Source organism: Cataglyphis hispanica, chromosome 11 (genome assembly GCF_021464435.1).
Source record: "Cataglyphis hispanica isolate Lineage 1 chromosome 11, ULB_Chis1_1.0, whole genome shotgun sequence".
NCBI lineage: Eukaryota > Metazoa > Arthropoda > Insecta > Hymenoptera > Formicidae > Cataglyphis > Cataglyphis hispanica.
In genome coordinates, this window is record NC_065964.1 from 4427557 (window position 1) to 4447181 (window position 19625).

The window sequence follows — 19625 nt, forward strand, 5'->3', positions numbered from 1 at the left end:
GAACTGAAAGCGAGACAGAGAAAAGAAAGAGAGAGAGAGAGAGAGATAGCGAAGGAAGAGACAGAGTATTTGCTCATCTCGCTCCAGTCGAGATGCTGCGGTCGCTTCTCGCGGACACATGATACAGGTCGAGAAAGCAAAGGTGAGTTCACACGATGCGTATATCCCGGGTCCTTTCCTTGGTCCCTGGAACTCGTCGCGAAAACGGTATCTTTTTATTGGCACGCCGTGACTTTCCGTCGATTTGGTCCCCGAAAATTCTAAGAGAAGAGATCTTTATCGAGATAGATCCCGCAAGAATGGAAAAATGATTGTAAAAATTAAAAAAAAAAAAAAAAAAGGAATGGATGATGCGTATAGTTACAATGATAACGTAAATCTATCTTAAGTAGTTATATGATAAATAGCGAGGAATAAAGACTGTGATTTTTAAATTTTAGTTATATAAATATATTGTGATATATCTTTTTCACTTCTTTTTGGATAGAAAATAAGAGAAGAAAATAGAAAAACTAACGTTGACGAGTTACTTCGCGCCTCGCTGAATTTTTCAGTAGCAAAAAAAGGAAGAAAGAGGCAAGGAAGCGCAGCGGGACGGATTATTTCGAAGCGGTGGGAAGGCGATTATCGAGCGGGCGCATCTCCTCGCAGTTGCATTTTCCACAATTTATGTTAACGTATATCATTCGTGACTGCTCTACCTGCATAATGTATGCAAATTCTAGCGCTTTCAAATTTGTTTCAATAATATCTACCACATCCACAGCTGCTGCTACACATTACCGTCATAATTTCGACTAACAAAAAATAAAATATAAAAAAAAATACACGTTAACATCTTCATGGTTTCAGAAAAATTGCGTTTATTCGCTCAGATATATATATATCGAATTATTACACGTTATCAATCTTTATTAACGAAATAAAGTACATTTTTCAGTCGCCATGCAACTCGCGTCATTCACGAAATTGTTTCGCGCAAAAGACACTTCGACGCGGAAATTCGCGAGCGGTTGCCTTACGCACCTGGCAACCTCCTCTTCTTCTTCTTCTTCTTCTTCCACTACTCCGTACCTCACCGCCAGACTCGCGGACGGGCAAGTATGGTGGGGCCCCGAGCGAGTCCCTCACCCTCGCCGCTCGAGTCAGTCGCTCGCCGGGCCCAGTCGGTGTTATACGTATTTCATATACCGTCGAGGATCGTTGCGTTTTCACGTCACAGAGACGAGAAAGGAAAGAGAGAGAGAGAGAGAGAGAAAGAAAGAGCGTCAGGATTCGGGAGATCGCTTCGATTTCGTACGTCACGTGTGTGTGTATGTGTGTATCTCTCTCTCTCTTCTCCGTCCAAATTCCAGTGCGCGTCTTCTTTCTTTCGCGCGCGCTTCGTCCTTGAAGAGGAAAAACAAAAAAAGAGAAACGAGCAGGAAACAAAGGAAGCGATCGCTCGTGATCGGGAGCGATCTCACTCTTCTCGAGCAGAAGAGCGAGAAGAGGAGGCGGTCGCCGATCTCTTTGACCGAATCGGCGCGTCGGTTCCTACGCGCAGTCTCCGGATCTCCGGCGCCGGACACGGGCCCCGAATCGAGCCGAGAGACACACAGTTCGGTGGTGGTAGTTGCAGCAGTCAACGGCAAGCTTCTCGAGTCTTCTCCCTTCGAAGGGCAGGGAAATCGGCATTGTGCGCCAGCAGTGCGAGAGCAGAAGGTATTGTGAAAGAGCAGATTATCAAAGAGTGTCAGGTGGTTTTTGTCGATCGCGCGATCGATATTTAAGAGAATTGAACCGAAAGGAGGAGGGTTGAATTTGAGAAACGTGATCTTTTCCTCTCGCACGTGGGATTTGCGGGATCGAAAACGGTCGCGTGAATTTCCGATGGAGAGATAGATGCGTGAATAAAGCAATGACGCAACGCGCAGTGCATCGGATCTTGTTGCTGTCAAAGTCCACGGCGTGAATTTCGCAGACTGAAGATCGATCGAATTCCGCAAGATCACGCGAACGCGATCCTCGTGTTTATTCGCGGCGATCGATCGATGCGAGAGTATAAAATCCATTAATCAGAATTTGTATTCGTTGAAATTATGTCAAGTTTTTGGGGAAAAAAAAAAATTGCGAGTAATAGGACCGATCACAATTCGCGTCTATTCTGAATCTGTATAGCGTATCGCTCTTCAACAAACAGTTTCTATGAATATAGCTTGAATTCAAAAGAGAGAAACGTGCGTTGTTCTCCGGGGACCACGCTTAATCGACCTCAATTGGCAAAGCAGTCGGCTTAAGCTAGAAAAGGTTGAAACGGTCGTCCAAGCCAGCCGACCGCTCGCACAAGCCTCGAATGAGTAATCCTCTCTTTCACTCCACAAATTCCTGCTACCTTCGTAATGAAATGCACTGAGTTACTAGATACAAACTCTCGTTCCAAAAACATTGTTTCATTATTGTGTTTAATCAACGGCAGTTACAATTCCTCTGACATAGTACAATCGCACGCGTTAAAAAATACATCTTTTATATACGCGTCCTTTAATAAAACATATTTTTATTTCTCTCTGTCCTTTTTTACACGACAATGAATATATTTTTTACTTGTCTGTAAATTTTCAAGTTCCAATATTATCAAATATATTTTGCGATACATGCTATTTACATGCGATAAAAATTATTAGGTATAATATGTATATAAAATTTATGAAATTATTTATTATCATTATATAGAAATATTTATTTCTTAGCAAGGAACATTTTTTATGTTTAATTTTCTCGACACTGAAAATGTCTTGGCTTGACCAAGAATGCAGGACAGGTCAGACTTTGACTCAGATGCCTTTGTTTTGGGGAGGGGAAAATGGAGGTTGGATTCTTTCTGGGAATCGGCAGGTCTGGAGGTCGTCCCTAAACGGTCGGCATCCCAACTTTGACGTAGAAGAGAAAGCGTCAACGGTTTCCCGGCCCTTTCTCGAAACGCGGCTACTCGTGTTCCGCTCGAGCGAGAACGGCTCGTGCTCACGAGCACGATTGACATGAAAAAAAAAGAACAAAAAAATCGACGACACATATACATTTGATAGATCGAACCGCCCTCACATGAATGGACATGTCACATAAATACAGAAAAAAAAAAGATAAGATACTTTAGATATAATATAATAACACACAAGATAGAAAGAACCGACAATGAAATACAAATTAAAAACAAATTCTTTATAATGATATTGAAAACAATTACATATATCGAGAGTTCTCTGAAATATCACGAGGCAAAATTAATTTTTCATTAAAAAAAAATTAGAATAAAATATTTAATACTAGATAATTTTCTAAAATATTAGAGAATTAACAGTGGCGTTGATAAATTTTTACGTCATGATGGTAGGATATCATACATAAGTAAACGTTTATCTATCATTTCTCGTGTTTCCATACAACCTTATTTTATCTGTAGTTTCATGTTTCATTAGATATCGAGGGATGTGTGTCACGCTTCGCGTGAATACGTTCGAAATTTTCCACGTTCGTTTTCTTTTCTTTTTTTTTTTTCTATAGTACGAACTCGTTTCGGTGAGATAGGAGCGTTTCTCAGTTTCCCGGGCAACGATAAAACCGACGAGATAAAGGACCGAGGATCTTGCGTTTCCATGCACGCGAGGGGGTCCACGCATAGCATTATCTCGCCGCCTCCGCGTGTTTCGTGCGTTAGAATCATCCGCCTATCTGCGTTAGAAGCGACCTTACAAATACTGTAAAGGAGTGGGCGTTCCACGGAGAGAGGAATATCTTGCGAGTCGGAAAAGCAGTATCATTATGGAGGGTTTAACTTTTCATATATGACAATCGTTTTATAATAAATAATAATTAAATAATAGAGCAAAATCTTTTCAGCCGTCCCTGATTGAGATTTGAACGATTATATCGATGCGTGACATTTTAGCGAATTATTTTTTTAAGCTGCTCTTGACAGTGTGAAATAATTAATGCAGAATTAACGTTGTTGCGTAATTATATAAGCAGAGAATGAAAATTAAATTGCCAGAACGCTAAACGATGTTGGTACAACTGGCCGTGAGAAAACAATGGTCTGCGATCTTTCAACACTTGCACATACTTGAGAAACCACCTCTATCGTCGATTTCTCGACATCTGCGGTCTAAAGATTACCTCTACGGTCGATTTCTCAACAGCCGTCACTTCCAAGGCCCTTGAAAGAATTGTGATTATTAAGAATGAACCATTCTTTCTGCGTCGCAAATCAAGATGAATATTGTGTGTGCGTTTTGTCTTGTGATTTCCTATTGACTCTCTTAAAACTCGTCGGTAATTAATTGATAAAAATCTTTCATAACAATGCCTACAAAGATACATGAGTATGAAAAATAGGAACAATTGGCGGGTGAGAAATTAATTTAAAATATAAAGTAAAATAATAAGAAATTTAATTAAAAATATCTAAATCTATGATATTCAATTATAATTAAAATATTGCATGACATTATAATGTGGTTGCACTTATGGTCTTTTGATAAATATATTATCTATTTGTCATACATGTTATAAAGGCGAGATAACGATTGTCAGCATCGTTGTTGTACTCGTCTCATCATCATTATTATATCGCTGTCATCTCTCTTCCCACGGTCTCACGACGCGTGAGGCGAACTATTAACGTCCTTCTTGAAATATCATCTTCAGTTATTTTTCCTATTTTTCGATCGCGAATCGACGAACGAGTCTATCGATCGTAAAAACGCGTAATGTTTATGTTCATATTATTATATGTCGGAATGTTAACATGATAACATTTATCGATGTATAAAATAATATTCGCGTATCCAAGTTATATACATATACAAAGTATTTCAGGAAACACGCTAATCTTTAATTGATACATCGATAATAATCTCGTGTGAAAATATTAGACGATAAGAAATATAATCAAATAATTTTAAAATTCTATACAATTAATTATGAGAGGAAATCTTATAACAAAAAGAATATTAATTGTCTAATAATTTAGTCTAATAATTGTCTGATAATATATTAAATGAAACGATGAATTAAATTATTTCGTACTTGATATTGTATTGTAAAAAAGGAAATATCAATTCATATTTACTGGTTCAACATATCGTAATGAAAGACGAAATCTCGCGCGATCTGTCGCATGTCCGTTACATAATATATAACTGGAATAGGAACAATTCGGCTACGCAATAATTAACGTAATTTCTACGACCTCGTTCCCCATTCGTCGAGCAGCTCGCGCAATTATCGCGACACGACGCCGTAATCTTCGTCGTTGACAACCTCGTCGCGAAAAATCCATGGACCGTTTCGCGAAAAACTCGGGCGTTCGCGAGCGAAACGGAAAATGTATGGTATTTCGCGAATATCGCAAGTTATCGCCTTTCACCCGACGAGCTCGCGAGACGAGGCGAATAAAGTACCCTTCACTCACATCGCACGCGCTATCATTCGATGCGATCACAACTGTACATGTGCCGCCGCGATTTATTACAGTAAGATCGATCTACTCGCTCATTAAACGCTGATCCGAAAATCGATAAGATAAATGCGCGATCGTATTTTCTCACACGCGATCCATACTACGGTAACTTTGAGCGATTTTTAACGCTCCTGTAAATTTCAAAAGCTTAGCATTTGAGAGGACTTCGGCCGAAAAAAGCCAAGATCGTGAACGAGCGAGATACGGGCAAGTGCATTTGAATTCTTCTAAAGTTTCGAGAAATGAGAGAAAGATACATGGATATATCGAGTGGTTTATGAAAATTTTGATCGAGAGTCTCTTTGTCGACACACGACATGTTCGAATTCGATGACATATATGTTTTGAATAAAAAGTGATCGTAATGAAAATTGAAATATCGATAAAATGTTTGCTCTTCATTAATTCTTGTATTAAATTTTTGATTTTGTCGATTAATTATCTGTGATTGTTTGAAATTAATTATTAATGATGAAAGCAAATTTCATAGCACGCAACTCTTAAAATAAATTAATTAAGCGTAAAATATAATTTAATATATAAATTATGGAAGCGGAGGTTTCTAGTTTTCAACCAAGTCGACTCGAAGGAAAAGCATTGAAAATTTTATTCCAATCCATTATTCGTCATTTCAATGCTATGTTCACCGGAAGACTTCAAAGCAGATAAAATGAGTGCGCGGAATACAGCATAAGACATCATAACTGTAAATCTCCTTTCCATTCTTGCCAACGAGCGGCTCGTCCTTTCGAACGAACAAGAGAAAAGCTGTTCGCGCGCATGTCACGCGTGTCTGGTGCAACACGGGATAGAAAAAAGGATCATTTAATTCAACGTGTTCGATCCGTCGAGGTGCGGTAATTGAACCGCTGCACGCAAACGCCACGTTATTCCAAATTTTTTTGAATAATTTAACACGAGAATTTGACATAATAGATTGTAAAATTGAATTGATAATCGATTTTAGTGTCAAATTAGATATGATTGTCAAATTAAATGACTCGTATATATAAATTCTCGCTGAAGGATAATATCAGGTACACTTATTTCTTCTTAAAAAAAGATATATATATATATATATATATATATATATATTCTTTACAAAATTAACAGATTTAAATATATATATTAAACTTTTTTCGCGATTTATCAAAGGATAAATTGCTTTTGCTACTAGTGTAATATTCCTAGAAAACGTATCATGTTTCTATCAGTAACATATCTCGATATGTGGCGAAATGATTGTGTTGATTTATGAAAGCGCACTTGCAGAGAGCATTTGATGTGCGAGTGCAAAGGAATAATCATCGCTCGCTCGTTACTCGGCAAATTCCTAATAAAGCATTGGCCGAGTACACCTCGCACGCAATATGAATTCCGACGTAATATGAAGAAATTGCACGTATCATCCATAAATTCCGCGAGTTTTGTTTCGTACACACAAGTGCCACGAGATTTTTGCAGAAAATAGTAAGAGTGACATAATCTTTCAATTTTTTCACAGTTAAATATCCTAATAATCGTAAATTGATCGCAGAATGCATCGTGAAAATAATTCTTTTTATATAAATCTTTTTATATAATCATCCAATCATTAAAAATATTCTAACTTTCTTATACTAGCAATTTTCAAAAAAGTATAAAATTTTTTATCATCTATAAATATTTTTATTACGATATTTTTAAGGTAATGAAAAATTTTCTGTCAAAATATTGGTATCCTACTTATTACTTTTTTATGCACAAATGCAAGTACAAAGAGACACGCGGAGCATCGAACAAACTCGATTTGACACACCCAGTACGTGCGGACAGCTGATACTTTCGCGGGATCGCCGCACCTGAATAACCGTCAGTAAAAGCGGTATATGACTCCGTGAGTAGTCATATACAATTACTCGGATCGCGATTATAAAACTTGTATTAATCGCGGTGAATGATCGTTGATACAATAATTTACGGTTTATTTGTTTACTATCGATGGTCACTGTTTATCCACAGCGTGTTATTAATTTATACATGTGATCTGAAACTATACATTGCTCTGCTTGAAAAAGATATTAATTTAATATATATTTAGCACGCGAGATTAACTTTGGCAAAATACTTTTTGTACTCCATTGATTAATCGTTGTGTGAAAGAAATATTTGAAGAGATGGCGAATGTTTGGAAATATAAATTTTGAGGAAAAGAAAAATAATTACTTTAATATTTTACGCTCTCTCTTTCACGGTAACTTGTATAAAATTCCAGTCGTATTCAGGATAGAATGTGATTCATACTCCAGAGAAAAGTTTTCAACTTGCTTGAGTTCTGAGAAAAGCCTTTCTTGACGCATGCTTTCTCAGCGAAACATTATTCAAGCACAAAACCAGGACGTCATTTTCATTTTTCATTACGATAATATGATATGAAAAATGCACGCTGTTATAAATACCTCTACAAATTCATTAATATAATTTTATAATAAATTTGTAGATATTATCTGATTCTTCATTACGATTATGACATTGTTGCGATAATCATGCAATAGCAAGATATCATTAACGAGACATTTAATACTGCAATACTAACAATAAATGTATTATTATGTTACATATTGCATAATACGAATATCGAATTGATGCGAATATCATTGAGCTAATATTGAATCGATTTACGCCGCGAATCTCTAATGACATTCGAATCTCGTATCCACATTTCCAACGCAAATCATTCCTATCGATAATAACGCTCGGAATACATAAATCATAGTCTGTTTAAGCAACACGTTCGATGCACTATTGGCAACTCTGATATTAGTCCGTATATACGTAAATGTCATTACGACCACAATCGGCGCGCTTCGACCTACAAATCGTTCTAGTTCCTATATCACGCGGCGCAACCAGTGCCCGTAAATCTCACTCTATTACTTGTTAACTGTTGAATCGATAGAATTCCGGTTTTCATATATCTCGTTCCGTAAAGCCGCGGATTTGCGGTTTTTTTTTTTCAATTCTCTCTGAGAGGAATCTTTCGATATTCGATTGCTTATTCATTATACATTCGTCTGTCGTCATCAAATGCTCGTAAATACGTTTAACATCGTAAAAAGTAAGTTTACGAGTATTTTATATCTCATTATTGAACGCGAATAAATAAATAATTTTATATCTCTTTTAAATTATTTTTTATAACTTTTGGAATATATTCTAGAAATTAACAAAAATTAATATTAGAAATTCCGAAATAACGAGAGGCAAGTAATTAAATAAAATTCTGATTTGGATTTGACTTCAAATAACGACGAAATTCGATAATTTCTCTTTTCTTTACTAATTAATATTTGATATATTAATCAGAAATTATATTAATCGCATATTAAAAGCGTGTGCATAGTATTTATATTTGTGCATATTTAATATTAGTATTTTTTCTCATGCAAGAGTGATAGAAGATACATCTGTTTAGAGACAGGTGAGTCTCTTATTATCTATTTCCACCTGTTTCTTCTCTCTCACTTCGCACTTAAAACGCGGACAAAACCGAGCTGTCCAGGATACGTCACGAACAAAGCATCCCTTCAAGTCTCCATTTTTCTCGATCATATTAACGACTCCTCCGGTCTTTATCGGGGCCGGACTTGCATCCTCAAACCTGTTTTCTGCATTCGTAATCCGATATGGAGAATTCGTACGAGATCGAGAGCCGCGGCGGTGATCATGAAAAGAAAACCCTTCGCAAACTACCGTATCGTCCCGCGGGATTCCTCTTTTTTTACGCGTTTATTTTCGAGCAACATTTGACGCCCTCGTTTAACGCGGCTTCAAATCGTCAGTTGAATTATATATGGACGACATAAATATATAGTAACATAATCTTTTATAATTACAACTAATCATAAATAATACATCATAATTTTACTCTTTTTTTAAAATAATGCATTCTGACATTTTTTTTTCAAGTTGAATATTTTCATAGGAATTCGATTAATAATAATCAAAATTCTCGACGCCAATAAAAACGGCGATGACGATAAAAATCCGCTCTGCGCTCATGGCGGATTTATTACCGCGACCAATAGGACATAAATCTTTTTTTACCTCGGTACGTACGATTGCGCAACGCCGTAAAATCGTGTTCTAACTAGAGAGAAACGCGTAGTCAAAACGTTTTATGGCTGTTACTTAGGCAGTGACATATATTTCTCATAATTCGATAATTCGTAAAAAAAAAATGGAGTGTACAGTAAAAAATAGAAGCAAAATTGTTTATAATAATCAAAATTTTTTTGAAAGAAGAGGGAGAAGCTAATGAGCTAACGAAATATATGAGAAAGCTAAATAATTGTTAATTATTTTTAATTTACAATATGGCAGGCAAAGCAGTTCGTTAGAATTGCATAAGTCTATGAAATGACGACTAATATCGAATTGAATGCGTTTCAAATTGAATGTCGCGTATTTGAGAAATGCGATTAAGCAAGGCGAGAACGCATATATAAAGGGTATCGGCCTCTCTCGTCGTTGTGGTTGTCGTCGCCGTCGCCGTCATCGTTCACTCACGCACCCCACTTTCGTCCATCCGAGAAACCAGCAGCAGCCAACTGGTTTAACTTGCTGGGTTCCTTCGCCACGAGCGTTTCAAGACGCGTGGTGAAGGAATGATGAAGGCGAGAATTTTTGAACATTTTTAAACACATCGTTTTATATATTTCATTTTTCTTATTTCATTTTTTTCTTACAACTCTCTTTTTCTCTCTCATCTCTCATATTGTCTGTATATATTATCTCTCTTTTTCTATTATATCAATAATTGTATCAAGTACCCTATATTATATGACACATGCGATTCTCGTTCTCATATCGACCTCTCGTACAGCGGCACGCGTCCCCTGCTTGTCTCTTCAATTTATTAAGTAATAAAATTCCGTCGACGGCCGGCCAACTGCAATGCAGTTATAATTCGTCCTTGAATTTTATATCAAGCTAAAAATATTCTGCGTATAATTGGGAAAAACACGTTGCTTTTATAAAGAGAAACGAATGTCATGATGCGAATGACGAGATTTTTATCCTCAATTTTTTAAACTTCTGAGTATGCAAAATTATAAAGATAGCAGTCAAATATAACTGGAATAAATATTCCAAAAAGCTCTATACAATTTTTTAAATTATAGACTATCTATATTTTATTTTTAGATAATTGTACAATCTCCTTTGTAATTATTCGCGATTCTTAATTAACTATATAGTATCACAGATACATTTATTATACTTTTTATCTATCTTTTTATAACATTAATAATTACGTCACGCGTTAACGCGATAATGAATATAATATTTTCCGTAACCACAAAATGACGAGTGAGTTCTCTAGATGCGCGAAGATTAACACAAATAGGCCAGGCATTTACGCGATTAATTATTATCGCACGCGATTACACTGAAAAGCTCGAAATACACAGAGCCCCACAAAGCCATAATATCTCGAGAATGAAACGCAAACTGTTTCCGCGCATGTTTTAATCTTGTTTCTCTAAGGAAATGATAAAAAAAGAATATTTTTAAACTTTTTTATTGTCCTTTTATTTAAAAACTAGCGCGTTTAGATTTCTGACAAGTCGTATGACAGATAATGACAATTCGAAGATTAGACAAATTAAAAGAAGAAATTGCATGCGAAATAAAATCTAAACAGTTAAAAATCTAGACGAGACGGACTTTTAAAATCGGGAGACATTTAGTTTCTATTAGCTTATATAACTTTCTGCAAAAATCTCCGCTTTCAGGTTCTCCGAGCACGTGTCGGTACCGTCGAAACTCAACGACGACGACGAAACTGAGGGGTCGCGTCGGCTTTGTTTCCCGACGAGAACAATCCACGGGTCGAGATGTGCGCGAGCTTTATATGTAGGGACGTACTTTCTTCCCTCTCTATATGTGTGTATATATATATATATATATATATATATATATATATATATATATATTGATCTCCATATACACACATCTGCCACTTCCGGCCTCGCGCGATGTCGAATACATCGTAAAAGGGCCGGGTATCCTTCTTGCCGAGGGTTCCATGGATTTTCGAAAGGACTGGGGAAAACGCGAATTGTCATCCCGCGACGATGTTGCTGAATAAAAGCGCGGCGAAACGTTTTCGCTTTTGTTCGCTGACGAGGACGCCTCGAAGGATAAAAATGAGAATGTTAGAGCGAAGAGAGCGTTCGTTTCGTAAAAATAAAAAATTAAAATTGCTGATCTTTAAATCTCTTTCTCTCTTAAATTCTTATCTCAAAAAAATTCGGAATTTTTCAACACGATTTTAAACAAAAATATTTAGTAAGAAAACAATGTGTGGAATTACACAAAGTCTAGATTCTAAATTATATATTAATTTTGTAATTAAACGACTATCCCCTCTCGATCGCGTCGCTATTAATTACATTCTTCTAATCCATTATATATTTGAGATCCGAAGTCGATCGCTTCTTCTTAACTCTCGCGAAATTCAATTGATTTCACAAACAACGCAATCGAAGATTGAGAAGATCAAGATAAGATTGATGATCGGCTCTGGCAGAGAATGTAGTCCTGTTTACTACTGGAGTCTATGCTAAATTAATCAGGATCTAATCTAGATACGACACGTATATACAATCGGCGGAGAATTCGAAGCTCAACCTCGGTCTCTTTCTCTTTTTCTCTCTTCCAGGCAACACGTTCGTGCGACTGAGCATTATAAATTACTGCCTGTACGATAAGAATGCTAATGTGTGGACGGACTTCTCTTCTCTTTGCTGTCGTTTGACTCAATAAAACAGCGCTCCCAATCGCGATTCATCAGCTACGAGGCTTTCATTACGCGTATACGGTAACGCTAATCTGATGGTTTGTTAAACGGAGAGACAGTCCGTATCGTTTGTAAATCTTTTTGACAATTTAACGTTCATCTGTACCGTAAGAGCCGTACGTGATAAAAATCTGAATAGAAAAACTGATCAGACAAGATCAGAAACTAGCCAGGTTGTACTATCAGAACTTACTGTATTAGTAATTCTATAATGATTTGAATACAAAATTCCATTTAGATAAAAACCTGTTTAAATGACTAGCCATTAATAAGAATCTAGATAATTTTTTATGTTTTAGAGCCGGTGCTGTAAAAAAAAATTTCTGAGAAAAAAAATATGCAAAAATAGACCAAACGTATATATCAGTAAACGATAATTAGTTTATGCCTAGTTAAAACTCGGAATATTCTGATTATTATTTTTTGACTAATAACTGTTTTTAAATCATTGATTTGCTCAAAAAATAACGCGCTATCGAAGACGAATTATCGACACGACGACAAAAAAGAAGTAACATGTCTTTTTTTTTCTTGCAGAATAAACGAAAATGGCGGTGTTCGGCTTAGTCTCGGCGGTCGCCGGCTTTGTCAAGGTGCGGTATCTGATTGACAAGGCCATCATCGACAACATGGTTTTCAGGATGCATTACAGGATCACGTCGGCCATTCTGTTTCTCTGTTGCATCATCGTCACCGCCAATAACTTGATAGGTAAACACATATATTTATATTCAATATGCACTTCATATTTTCTCGAAGAATTTTCCTAAGAGAGATTCCGAAAGACTTCTAGGAACACGATTGAGAAAATCTATTGCGTTCTGAGTTCTACCGTTGACACAGTAGAGTCTTCAGGAACGAAGTGAATACGTGTTTTTGTATTAATATATACTTGAAAGGAGCACTTAATATATTTTAATTATAATACTTGAAGATAACGAGAGAAAAAGAGGCATTCTGAGATGCAGAGAATGCGTTTAAAAATAAACTGCGCAGGAATCATTTAATCTACCGGGCGTGCCGGATTATTGCAGGGTTAAGGATCAATTGCATAAGTCAATGCAATCGGTCTTGAACAGAGACGAGACACTTTGGAGTACACTCGGAGTTGTACGCTTACATCGTACACGAGGTCTTCATATATTTCAAACACCTAATATTATGATTTTTTTTAACGCTTTTTTTAGCACCGCGCGACATGCGATAGATTTAACAGCGCGGCTGATTAGAAGAAGCCGCGTTCGCGCTTTATAATCATAACACGCTACTCGTATACCCGTTTCTCGGCTACGATTGTCGAGTGAATCGAGGCCGCTCTTGCACGATATGATTAATGAGCGTAGGGCGAAGCAGTGATTATGCAATAAATAATCATCTGTAATTGTAGGAAAGCGTTTACATTTTTCGTTGAATCGATTTATCTTGCGCAATGTGTATCTCTGAGCTCACAACGATAAAGAAATTATGCGTTAATTATATGACATTGTGAAGAAATTAATTAAATAGAATACACGAGATAATAATTAAAATTAATTAAATAGAATACAAGGGAATAATAATTTATTTTATTCGTAAAATTAGGCGCTTAACTTTTCAAGAATTTTAAAAAATTAAGGACATAACAAAAGAGAGAAAGTTTGATGAGAATTTTTAAGAAATTAAACGTTCAATTTATTATGAGATTTCCCGGGTGATCAGAAATAAATGGCTAATCAATTATGATCTCAGTATAATGTATCATCTATGTTCATCGCGCACTGTTGAATCGTTGCATAATTTAATTGCCAATAATCGACATGTGAAACATCTGGTATACATATGAAGCACGATTATATAGCGAGCACATGTGATATCCGTCGGTTTGATCTCGAGAAAAATCTCGGGGAACGTAGACGCTAGATCTATATTCATTTTAATGACGTTTTCATTTTTCTCTTTTATTTTTCCACGAAATATCGATGTATATTTGTTGAACTTTTTATAAAGCAGTAGGATTTTTTGTTTTTAAAAATTATATGAGATGTAAAATTCTTATGAGCACATCTCGAAAAGTAAAATATCGAATTTTTTGTATCAAAAATAATATTTCCACATATATTCTTATAAAATTTAGAAATATTAACGTGTAAAATAACAGGATCGACGCACCTCATAAGTTTCTTTGTTCTTTGAATCGTTGTTTTATTAATTAATTTCATTACTTCAATGACTTTAAACAGAAGTGAATCGAAAAAAAAAAAAAGTACAAGTAAATACTCCTAATTAAGAAACACACGTACTATCTATATATTTGTGCAAATGTGACAGAACGTGACGCGAATTCATTGTTCGTATCAACATCGGAAGGAACATCTTCATTGCGTTTCAAGAGCGCTCCTTCAAGATGCTAAATGAGAACGATACTCGATTCTCGGAGTTTCGAGTGTCATTGTCTAGAACGACAGCGCAGCATCCGCGAAGCGGCTCGTTTGCGGCGTAACGTGACACGTGAAAAGTTATCTTCGTCGCGATAACACCTTCTTCGACGTTCGTTAATGGCATAGGATTAACACATGTTGCACGCGTTAAATCCAAGAGATTACTTCGGTAACGACGTTCGCGCAAGAAAGGTAAACGATAGGTTTGCGCGAGGCAGATATACGACATTTGCTTGAAAAAATCACCGCCTATCTTTTCTCACTGTCGAAATAAATCACACGTACAATCAGTCGTTTCTTATCTCGTCATTAGAATAATCAATTTCGATCCAAACATTTTTTACTCGATAACATAATTTAAAACAATATTTCGATTATCCATATATACCTTTAAATCTCGTTTCTTTGACAAACAAAGATCTGTAATTTAATAATCTTACAATTAGCCTATAGATGTAACAGAAAAAAAAACATCGATTTTATGGATTAATTATCTGTCTATTTCCGCAGGCGATCCTATCAACTGTATATCGGAACTTGGCGGAGCCGGCCACGTGATCAATACTTTCTGCTGGATTACGTACACGTTCACGCTACCGGCAAACAACGCGAAACCTGTGTCTACCCACGTGGCCCATCCGGGTCTGGGTGTCGATGTCGGCGAAAAGAGGTTCCACTCGTACTATCAATGGGTGCCGTTCATGCTGTTCTTCCAAGGCGTGCTCTTCTACATGCCGCACTGGATGTGGAAGCAGTGGGAAGAGGGTAAGATCAGAATAATATCCGAGGGCATGAGAGGTGCCATGGTCGAGACCAAGCAGGAGCGGCAGGCCAAGGTCGAAAGACTGGTCCAGTATCTCATCGAGACCCTGCATCTACACAACAGCTACGCCGCCGGATACTTTTTCTGCGAAGCCCTCAACTTTCTCAATACCGTAAGTATATCGCTAACAAGTTCACCACTAGTGAATATTAAGATGATATCATAGCGGAAATTATACTTCGATCTTGAATATAGACGTCTGATTTCTAATTTCATTATTATAGGATTATAGGATATTCTATAATGTTTTTATCGCATAGATGAGTAGAAATTATTTCCACGAATAAAAAAGATTACGTCTTAAACTCTTTACATGAAATTAATATTGTTTGCGTTTTAGGTCGGTAACATATTCTTCGTGGATACTTTCCTGGGCGGCGCTTTCCTTACGTATGGCATGGACGTAGTCAAGTTCAGCAACATGAATCAGGAGCAGCGGTCCGATCCGATGATCGAGGTGTTTCCGCGCGTGACCAAGTGCACCTTCCACAAATTTGGTGCCTCCGGCACGATACAGAAATTGGATGCGCTCTGCGTATTAGCACTCAATATTCTTAATGAGAAGATCTACATATTCCTGTGGTTCTGGTTTATCGTCCTGGCTATCATGTCCGGCTTGGCTATGCTGTACAGCATGGCCATAGTGTTGATGCCCAGCACGCGCGAGACGATCCTCAAGAAGCGCTTCAAGTTCGGTACACCGACTACGGTCAGCGCGCTCATCCGAAAGACTCAGGTGGGACATTTTTTCGATTGTTAAAAATTGTCGATAATAAACACACAAAATTGATTCGTTACAGAAAGAAAGGCCTCGGTAAAACCTTTTCTCTAATAAAATTATAATTTTCGTGATATTCTATCCTGAAATCTAAGAAAAATGAATTTTTCAGGTCGGCGACTTCCTAATGCTCCATCTACTAGGTCAAAACATGAATCTCATGATGTTCAATGAGGTGCTAGAGGAGTTGTGTCGCCGTTTACAGTTTGGCAGCGGCAGCGGCGCATCGCCAACGTCGGTACCGTCAGCGCCCAGCACTCTCGAGATGTCGCCGATATATCCAGAGATCGAGAAATACGCAAAGGACACCGAGATCTAAATGCAAGAGGAGGCTCCCGTCGACTCGACTTTTTTCCATCGTCCCTCCCACTTCTACTTCTGTCCGTATTGTGATAATACCGAGGGCGGTATCTGTACCGCCGTTGTCTCGATGCCAATAAAAAGATAGGTTCGTGCCGCGTCGTCGGGTATCTTACCATGCTCGTAAAACGCGTGACGGACGCTCTCCTCGACATCTCCTTCTGCCGCCCGTCGAGGCTCATGTCCGGCGTGGTCTTACTATCACGTGACGCTCGTAAACTCGAAGCAGTGAGCCTTAAAGAACCTTTTGGTCCTTGTCTTCTATCGACGGAAACTTCATTTATTACTGCGCGCTCGTAAAGTACGAGGTTCTTGACGTTTATGCCTGACGAATCTTCCAATCTGTACTGAGGATTACTGTGACATATGCCCTCCGATCCTTGTCTTTCTCTCTATTCAGTTATATTTCTCAGTCTTCACAAGATTATTGCGCGATTTATTTCCGACTAAAGTTTCATTTATAAAAATTTCAGCGTCATTCGCGTGTAAAAAATATACGCGAGTTCACCTCATCGCAGCTTCCTGTCTTTGTCGACGCATCTGTCCAATGAGGTCATTATGAGGTTTTTATTTAATGCTGTTATTGTTGTTACCCGCTCATATAAATCGAACTTGAAAAACACAACGCGAAGTATTGCTTTTTATCTATTCAACAGTCATTACGAAAGATTTTCATTTACCACAAAACCGAAGTTAAGACACATAAAATCGCGATGAATCATATTTTGCTGATTATTTTTTCGACGAGAGTCCATTACATTAATTAATAGATTTCTAATTTTCCTAGAAATATTTTCACTTGAATAATACGGTGAAGACCGTAATTAAATATTAAAACGAGGATATTGCATCGGGACACGTCGATCAGAAGACCGAATCAAGAATACGTTGGTACCTACACCGACCGCAGCGGCACGAACCGATATTAGATTATCGAATATATAATGTAGACGATAATGCGCGATGCTCTCAAATCGATAAAACATTAGCACATGTGACTGTTTATAATCGTTAAGTCGCAACAGGTGCCTAAAACTCTTTCTTTGTTGTAAGATCGAATCTTTAATTATTAATTGTTCATTCCAGATCAGTGCCAATATATTTTGATGATAATTTAAGGAAAGTATAACACACGTGGTATTAATAACAGTTTTCCTTAACTGTTGTTTTATATCACGAATGTAATATTCCTATTGTGCATCATCGAAGAGAAGAAAAGAGCAAGCATCGAAGCTACGATACACTGCTATGCATTACTTTCTTTCGATACTTGCTTTTGCGATACGTAATAAACGCTCCGCCGATCGATTATAATAGAGAAGCGCGGCAATATATTATATATTATATATATTTTTCATGAAATAATATAGGAGATTGTTCGTTATTCCTTACGTGATGAGAAATGTGCGTTATCGATCTTGTCACATCGCATAAAAATTTAAAAACACACCGATAGAATATAAAAATCTAGCTCAACAATGAATTTTTCAAACAATTATATGTTATATGAATTCTCACACACGAGTGATTATCCAAAAATTTTTTAGGAAACGACTCATTTTGATATTAGAACGAATACGCAAGTCCCGGATATCGCAAATAGAACAATATCGCGCAATTACTAACTGCGAAGACATCGTAAAAGATCAATGTATTAGTTGTCACTATATATATATAACCAGTGCACTGCCTAGTGATCTAATAGAAACACTAAATAATACATCCATAGTTTAGCAGGCGGAAGGAACGGGCGTTCGCGCATCATATGTCTCATTCTTTTTTTCTTTTCAATTTTGTTATAAGTATTTTTGTGCGACTGGTGCAATGATTGTAGCGTGAATTAGATGAGTGATGTAATTTGATATAAGAAAAAGGAGAAGAGGGAATAATATGCGGTATTCGTGCGAGCGACCGCATTCACATAGAGGATCGCCAACAATTAAGCAAGTGGATTAAAAGAACGGTCGTGTGTGTATGTGAATATAATTAATATTAATATTAATATATTAATATTATTAATGTTATATATTAATTAATATTCTTGAACAGTGAACAATTAATTAGTAAATAATTTTTTATCAAATTAGAGATAAAGAAAGATCGATTTTTTAAGATTTGCTACGTAATTTGAGAAATACATAAAGAAGAATTTTTAGAGTGGGATATGTATGGGATTTCACTATTGCATAATTCACGATATGAAAAGATCTTCATACGTCTTTCTTAACGATATAATTAAGTACTTCATTAACCTTAATTGGAATTGCTTCAATTCGTTCGCAAAAAAGCATTATCGTCCTCGATATTATAATCGCGCGTCTATCCCGTACGTAGACTTTACTTCTCGCAATTAATTATTATACACGGTAATTCTTCTTCTGTTAGCAAAGACAATAGAAACTTTCCCTCGACGTTCAGATATGTCTCTCCTCCCTCTGTTCCCCCTTCCGCGTTCGCGAGGACGATTTGTAAACGCTGCCGACAATAGCTATGTATAACGACAATAGTTAAACGCTATGATTCTTCCCTTTTAGCCATTAGATTATCGATAATCGCACACAGAGTGATATCTTAAGGTAGACATTTAAGATGAACGAGAGAGAGGGAGAGAAAGAGAGAGAGAAAGCGAGAAAACAATTATATAGGTTTAGTAGTTGTTCGCAATGTGCCTTCCATATTATAGGATACGCGTCAGCGTATCAGCGTATTCTTTAAGAGGAGCGAGACACCTCTCCCGTCTCGCGTTCGATACGAGAGGAAGACTGCCAATATGTGCAACGTCGTTGTAGCAATTAAAATATGAAAGAAAAATGATAGAGAATAAATCAGATTCTTTCCAACAGCGAGGTCCATCATTCGACTTTCCATGTATGAATATAATCACACACGAGAGCATAAAACTATTC

At 36.9% G+C, this 19625-nt stretch overlaps 2 protein-coding genes across 6 annotated transcripts in view; one reads left to right on the forward strand and one right to left on the reverse strand.

Annotated features, from left to right (window-relative positions):
- The window catches only part of LOC126853088 (dedicator of cytokinesis protein 3), a 44459-nt gene that overhangs the window by 16880 nt on the left and 7954 nt on the right, over positions 1 to 19625 (reverse strand). The window lies entirely within an intron of this gene.
- On the forward strand, positions 1151 to 19561 carry LOC126853110 (innexin inx3). Its single transcript, XM_050598570.1, has 5 exons — positions 1151 to 1704; positions 12879 to 13052; positions 15269 to 15693; positions 15922 to 16317; positions 16472 to 19561. The coding sequence occupies exons 2-5, from the start codon at positions 12890 to 12892 to the stop codon at positions 16676 to 16678; spliced, it is 1191 nt and encodes a 396-aa protein (XP_050454527.1). The 5' UTR covers positions 1151 to 1704; positions 12879 to 12889; the 3' UTR covers positions 16679 to 19561.

Coding starts and splice junctions, on each gene's coding strand:
- LOC126853110 (XM_050598570.1), top strand. CDS start 12,890: ATGGCGGTGTTCGGCTTAGTCTCGGCGGTCGCCGGCTTTGTCAAGGTG. Junction 13,053..15,268: donor CACCGCCAATAACTTGATAG/GTAAACACATAT, acceptor CTATTTCCGCAG/GCGATCCTATCAACTGTATA. Junction 16,318..16,471: donor CGCTCATCCGAAAGACTCAG/GTGGGACATTTT, acceptor TGAATTTTTCAG/GTCGGCGACTTCCTAATGCT.